The sequence below is a fragment of the Parus major genome, chromosome 8, assembly GCF_001522545.3.
Source record: "Parus major isolate Abel chromosome 8, Parus_major1.1, whole genome shotgun sequence".
Classification (NCBI taxonomy): domain Eukaryota; kingdom Metazoa; phylum Chordata; class Aves; order Passeriformes; family Paridae; genus Parus; species Parus major.
This window is the reverse complement of record NC_031777.1, coordinates 20996811-21003513: the sequence shown is the minus strand read 5'-3', so window position 1 is coordinate 21003513 and position 6703 is coordinate 20996811. Positions and strand designations below refer to the sequence as shown.

The 6703-nt window shown below is 67.1% G+C and overlaps 1 protein-coding gene across 2 annotated transcripts; it reads right to left on the bottom strand.

Moving 5' to 3' along the window:
- Positions 1-34: 34 nt before the first annotated feature.
- ARTN (artemin) lies at positions 35-6328 on the bottom strand. Of its 2 annotated transcripts, XM_015636591.2 has the most exons (4): positions 6099-6328; positions 2007-2077; positions 1705-1894; positions 35-1327 (listed from the first exon to the last, which is right to left on the bottom strand). In XM_015636591.2, exons 2-4 carry the CDS (start codon positions 2070-2072, stop codon positions 891-893), a joined length of 693 nt encoding a protein of 230 aa, XP_015492077.1. In that variant the 5' UTR covers positions 2073-2077; positions 6099-6328; the 3' UTR covers positions 35-890. The 2 variants fall into 2 exon arrangements, with proteins under 2 accessions (XP_015492077.1, XP_015492075.1); XM_015636589.3 differs by lacking the exon at positions 6099-6328 and having other exon boundaries at positions 2007-5052.
- Between the last annotated feature and the right edge of the window lie 375 nt (positions 6329-6703).

Sequence of the window (6703 nt, the reverse complement as noted above, 5' to 3'; positions counted from 1 at the left end):
CCGTCCCCGTCCCCATCACGGGCACACGCAGGGATTGGACGCGCAGCCCATCGCTTTATTGCTACAGGAAAAGGCGACTGTACAAAAATAGAGTTTATCCCTCAAATTTTACAAATAATAGAAAAAGGGTGCGGGGTGCACGGGGCGCTGCACAGGGCTTCAGTGCAGCGCTGGGGTTAAATTACACCCGGCCCCCGGGGGCCCAAAGTCATAAATACGAGCTGCCGCTCGAGAACAATAAATAAATAATTTAGAGTAATAAATAGTTTAGTGCCACAGCACCACGGAGCAGCGGGGGGACCCTTCCACTACCCTGGGAATCAGGCAGTGGTGGGGGTCCCAATGGGTGTCTATGACCAAACACCCTGCAGAATACTAGGGGCTGCTGCTGGTCCTGGTGCAGGTGCCCCACTTCACAGTGGTGCAAATTGGCCCCACTGCATCCCAGCCCTCAGGGACACCCCTTCCTTGCACCACTGACCCCAGGGTGCCCGAGGGGACCGGCAGGTTTTGCCCCCTCTGAAGCTTGGGTGATGCTTGGCCCCTGGAGCGCACGTGCAGGATCTCTGCTGATGGACACTGGGCTGGAGACCCTTGGGAGTGGTGGGGATGGTCCATACTCTCTTCAGCTCATCTCCCAGGGCTGAGCCAGGGCACCTGGGTAGGACCCCATGTAGCTGGTGGCACCAGCTGCTTGGCACTGAGCAGGAGCGGGCTTGGCCACCCACACGGCAGTCACGACTCCATCTCACCTCGGTTCTTTGTGGCCACATAATAGCAGGGGCACCAGCCTCTGCCAGACCCTTGCTCTGGGCAACAGTGCCACTGCATGTGGCAAGCTGGAGTCTGTCAGCATGTGTTGAGCTGGGGCCAAGCCAGCAGCCCCCTCCTCAGCCAATACAGCTGCACTCAGCTGCTGAGAGCTTCTCCACTGTCTGCCATGTGTTCTCCACATCCATGAAGGACACAGCCTCATAGCGGGTGGGTCGGCAGCAGGGGTGGCTGAGGACCCGCTCCTGTGGCCCCGGGGTGATGAGCTGCTGCCGCAGCAGGCTGCCCAGCGTCAGGTCATAGTTGCTGCGTGCCCGGTGGCAGGACCCGCTGCAGTACTTGAAGAGCACAATCTCGTCCGAGTTGAAGCCCAGGCCCAGGTCACGCACCTTCACCATCAGGTTGCGGATGTGGCAGTTGCGCCCGCGGGTGCCCCGTGAGGGTTTCCGCGCCCCCTTTTTGGCTTTGCTGGTGCCTGGCGGTGAGCGCTCAGCACGCAGCAGCAGGTCCTCCGCCAGCTCTGCGGTGCCTGGGCCACCTGTTGTCGCGTTGTCCCCTGCACATGGAGGAGATGGCGCTGTCAGGACCCATCCTGCACCCATCGCCCTCCTTCTGAGCTGCTGGTCCCCACTGTGACCTACAGATCCCTCCTGATCACCCACCACAGCAATGGCTGGTGCCTGAGAGGGCGCGTGGGTGTGTGGGAAGATTCTTCCAGCCAAGAATCTTCTCATCTTCTCATTTCTAGGGCTCTGCATATGGCTTCCAGCATGAAGCTCAGGGCCCCCTTCTGTTGAGATCCCCTCAGCCTAGCCCCAAAGTGCAGCCAAGGCCCACACAGGCTGGGGCTCCCCACAGCAGCTCCCAACCCACTCATGCCCCACACACATGGGACTACCATGCCCAGGCTGGGGGCCCTGTCCCAAAACGCACCGTACAGCTGGCTCCAGGCAGCGGCAAGTGGTGCCTCCACACCATCCTCCACAGACAGGCTGGCAGTGGCCATGCCCCGTGGTGTGGGGGCTGCGTCCAGCGTCTCGTTGCAGTGTGGTGTTCGCAGGGTGCCTGTGGCCAGCCCAGCCAGCAGTGACAGGATAGCAAAGAACCCCCACAGTGTCCCCTCCTGCAATGAATCACAGCACAGCAGGGTCAGCCCTGACCAGGAATAAGGCTCCATGAGCTGGGGATGGGGTCATGCAGTCCTGGCCATTGCAGCCAGACAGACCTGGGCTCACCTTGGGCTGCAGGTGTGTAGCAGATCCTGCAGGCTTTCGCTCTGGTGGCTCCTGTCGCTGGTCCATGCTAGCTGCAAGCACAGAGGTTGGGGTCAGTGCCCACACAGGGTGCATATAGAGCTGACTGGCTGGGAGTTGGCACATGGCTCCCCTGTCCTGGCCAAGCATGCCACCCCCTCCCTTGCCCTCCAGAACCTCACAACACCTCCTGCACCCCATTCATGGTCCACCCCTACCCATCTCCTTTCCTGGCATAACCAGGCATCCTTACCACACCGAACACCCCTTCCAAGAGACTGGGCAGCTTGGGCAATCCAGCCTTTGTATCGCACCTCTCCTCAGGGGCAATGCAGCCATGTCCTTGTGTGAATAGCCTGGGATGCCAGGCTGGGCTCTGAGGCAGTGGCTGGGGCTGGGAGCGCTGTGCAGGGGGGGGCCTTTCCCATGGCCCTTCCCTGGGAATGTTTTTCTTGCTCACAGTGGGAGCCTGACCTTGAAAACTCCAAATCCATTAGCACAGGGTCCTTGGGTGCAGCCACCCCTTGGCCCCGCGCTGGTTCCCCAGGCTGCTGCCTACGCCAAGCTGGGACATGCAACCCCTGAGCAGCCTGGATGAGTGGGACTGCAAGGGGCATGATGGTCAGGCAGGTCCTGTGGGGACATAGCAGAGTATGGAGCACCATGCTGGGCTCATATTAGTCATTCACCCCAACACCACTGCTTGGCATCCCTGACACGCAGAAAGGAACTGCATCCCTGCTGTGCATGGTCCTGGCAAAGCAGCCAGCACAGTCTCAGGGGAGTGATGTCTCCCAGGAGGTGCTGGGGCAACTCCCTCCTGCAGCCACATCTTTGCCTCCTTCCCAGCTCCCCCCGGCAGTGCAGGGATGCCCCAGTGGCCACAGTTAGGACACCCTGGCTTTTGAGGGCTTTAGAAGTGGTTCCAAAAGGGGTTGTACCTTCCTTGGCCCATCTGCTGCATACTCTATCTCTCAGGACGGGACTGTCCCCTTGGAGCTTAGTGACATTCTGCACTCAAGAGTTCCTCCATCTCCTCTATGACTTTAGCTGTGCCCCAGCATGTCCCAATTGCTTCCACTGCAAAGGAAGAACGGGGGACAGGGACATGCTGAGGAGAGCATTCCTGACCAAGAAAAAGTGAAAACACATGCCTGGGCACTGCTGGGACAAGAAGAAAAAATAGTTTCTTCCAGTCCCTCTAGCATCTCAGGGGATGGTCCCCAAGTCCCAGTAGTGGAATCTTGATACCACCCTGCACTGGCCACACTGTGACAGGGTCTGTAGTGGGCGCTGCCAGGCCCATGTGCCCTCTCTAGCATCCATGCACCGGGAGGGATGTGCCCCCGGTGCCGCAGGGCTCGCACCGGCCCCCCCGGCCGCGCCAGCCGCCACAGCCTGGCCAAACACAGCCCACGCTGCACTTCGCTCCCGTGGCGGCCCGTGGCCCCACGCCAGCCGCTGCCGCCAGGTCACGGATTTCCCAGGCCGGCACCGCTGGAGAGGCCAGGCGAGGGTCCCTGTGCCCTGCTGGGAAGGGACGGACTCCCCGGTCCTCGCTTCCGCGGCCGGCCGCCCCGCTACGGCCCCTCGGCTCCAGCATCCCGGTGGGACGGGACGGGACGGGACGGATCAGCCGGTGCAATTCAGGCTTCTCCCGTCCGGCGGCAGCACGGCCCCGGACTCTGCAGCGGGAGCGCTGCCGGCGGGGCGCCGAACGAGGGCAGCCTCCCTTCGCCATCGGGAGCCCCAGAGCCGAAGCGACGGACGAACACAACCAGTGCCTCCTCAGACTCGGGGCCCCGTCCACGGGAGCAGCTCCTTGAGCGAACAGGACCGCAGCCCACGCCGGCCCCACAGCCCCGCTCGGCATCTGCTTTCGTCCAGCGCGGGCAGGGCTGAGCAAAGCACCTGAGCACCCCACGGGCGTGCCAGACCTGCACACCCCACAGCAGACCCCCATGTCCTGTACAGGGAAATCTGACTGAGATCTGCCCCAGACACGGCTGCCAGAGCTCTGCCGGGCTATTCATAGACACAGGGAGGCTTTTTCCCAGGGTCGGAACCGAGCTCATCCGTGTGAGCACCTGTCTGGACCTCCGCTACATGTGTCCCCCGCCCGGGGCTGAGCAACAGCAATTGCTGGTGCAATCCCTGAGCAAGCCACCTCACAATCACTAGTGCAGGGCCCGCCGAGAGCCCCGCTACGTGCCCCAGCACGGGGCGCTGGGGAAGGATGTCCCGTGGCTGCAGCAGGCCCCCGGGGGAGGCAGCAGACACTCGTGAAGTGCATCCGCACTGTTCCAGCGGGTGCCCCAGGCCCGCAGTGAGTGTCTCGGCTCTCGGAGTAGCTGTGCCAGCCCTGCAGCCGCGGGTCCCACCTGGAAGCGCGGGGGGATGCCCAGAGACCCCTTCGGGCACCTGCGGGCACCGGCGGAGGCCCTGCATCCCTCCGCCCCGACCCTGGCAGAAGAAGTGACGGGGGTCAGAAATCAGCCCCACGTATGATGAGAGGCGGGCACCCGTCCCGCAAAGCCTTGCACGACCTGGCTCGGACACGTGGGATACACGGCAGAGACCAAACTCGGCCCCAACTCAGGGACAGCAGAGCCGGGGGGCACAGGGTACCCCCGCCCCTTGTCTCTCGCCTGCCCACCGCCCGGGGCGCACACCTGTCCCACGTGCCCAACAGGCCGGGTGGGAGCCCAGGGAAGAGGCGGGAGACGCCGTCCCCGTCCCCCCGGGCGCCCACAGCGGGGTGCCCCCTCTCCTCGCCCCGGCAGGGAACCCCGGTCCCGCCGCGGCCGCCAGCGCTTCCCGCCGCCGGGTCGGGCTCGGCACCCTGGTAGCCGACCGGGGAGGACTTGCCTGGGGGGCAGCCCGAGACCCCTCACCGACCCTCGAGTATTGCCGGGAGGTGGGGGGCGAAGCGGGTTCCCCTCGTCCCCCCCGTAGTCCCGGTACGAGCCTCCGCCGAGACTCGGGGCCGCCGGCAGGCTGGGGCGGGCGCTGTCGCCCGCCACCCCGGCCCGCACTCACCGTGCCCGCGGCGGGGACCATCCCCCGGGCCGCCGCTGCCCCGCATCGCCTCCGCTCCCCGCCGCCCCCCGCCGCCCGCCGCCGCTGCGCCGGGGGGGGGCGCTGGCGGGGGCCGGCGCTGCCCCGCCGGCACCGACTCCCGCCGCTGCTCCCGGTGCCGCTCCCGCTGCGTCTCGGGGTGCGGTGCCGGCGGCGTCAGGCGGACGAGCAGTGCGGGGCAGCGGCGGCTCCATCCCGCTCCCGTCGTCGCTGCCGGTGTCAAATTCCAGCCACCGTCACCTGACCGGCGGGGCGGGCACCGGCACCGGGACCCCGACTCGCACTGGCACCAGGATACCAACCGGAACCCCGATCCGCACCTAGTGGCACCGGGACCCCGACCCGCACGGGCGCCTGGACCGCACCGGGATCAGGAGAGCACCGGAATCTCGCCAGCAGCAGGAGCCGCAGCCCAACCCGCTTCAGCACCGGCTTTTGCCGTGATCCGCACCGCCTCCGAGCTCCCGCGGAAACTCGCACCCCGCCGGGAACAGCACCGGGATCCCCGGAGGCACCCGACCCCCGCTACCGCCACCTGCCCGTCGGCCGACCTCCGGGCAGGCGGACCCGCAGCCCGCAAGGACGGACGCCCCGTGATCGGTGCTCTCTGCCCCGACAGCCCGGTCGCAGCACTGCCAGGACGGACACACGGACGCCCTCGGGGTGTTCAGCCCTTCCCGGAGCGCTCCGGGACCAGAGCCCCACGGGCACCCCACACCCACATCGGAGGGCAGAGCTCCGCGGGGGACCGCTTGCACACGTGGGGATCCGGCGGGGATGGGTTGTCGGGCAGGGTCAAGGCCATCCCGGCAGCTCCCGGCAGCTCCCGGCAGCGGCGGGGCCGGCCGGCGTCCCGAGCACCCCGATCTGTCTCGGGTCACCGATGTGCCTGGCGCCCGTGTCCGGCCGCGCCGGAGGAGGAGTCCGACCTCCCGCCCGCCCGCGCCCCGCGCCACGGTCCTCCTCGGCTGGGCCGCCCGCCACTGGGCTCCTTACCTCTGCCGTCGCCCTGCCTCCCTCCGCCGGGGCCGCCGCTGGCCCCGGGGACATGGGGGCCGGCTGGCGAGTCGAGCGGAGCCCGTGCGAGTCCTTACGTCACCGCCCGGGGCCCTCCGCGTCCATCCCGGGGCTCTCGAGTGCTCCTTGCGAACGTGCCAAATCCCGGGGCCGCCTCCGCTCGGCCCCGCTTCACACGTGCTCCCCTGGCCGGAGCTGATCGCCGGGACGCGCCCCGGGCCGGCCGAGCCCCGCGGGTCCGGCCCTCATGGCTGCGGGGTCCGAGGCCGCCCGGGCGGGCTGCGCGCCCCGCGGTGCCGCCGGCCGTGTCACCTGCCCCGGCGGCGCTCCGCCGCCTCGGCGCAACTCCCCGGCCTTATGCAACTCCCCGGCTGGAGCGGGGCCAGCGGCTCGGTCGCCGGCTGTGCCACGGCTGCACGCCGGTCCCCAGGTCGCCCCGACCCTGGGCCACCCGCGTGGCTTTAACCTCCTTCCCGCCGCCCGGCAGCCTGGGCCCCGCGGAAGGGTCGGATGGCCGCTCCTGCAGCCACCTGCGGAGCCGCCGCCTCGCCTGCTCTCATCTCCTCGGATTATCCAGCGCGGGG

Excerpts from the sequence above, each read along its gene's own strand:
- ARTN (XM_015636589.3), bottom strand. The coding sequence starts at position 2,225 with ATGGGGTGCAGGAGGTGTTGTGAGGTTCTGGAGGGCAAGGGAGGGGGT. Across the intron at positions 1,895-2,006 it reads CTACACACCTGCAGCCCAAG|GAGGGGACACTGTGGGGGTT; the intron begins GTGAGCCCAGGT and ends GATTCATTGCAG. Across the intron at positions 1,328-1,704 it reads TGCCTGGAGCCAGCTGTACG|GGGACAACGCGACAACAGGT; the intron begins GTGCGTTTTGGG and ends CTCCATGTGCAG.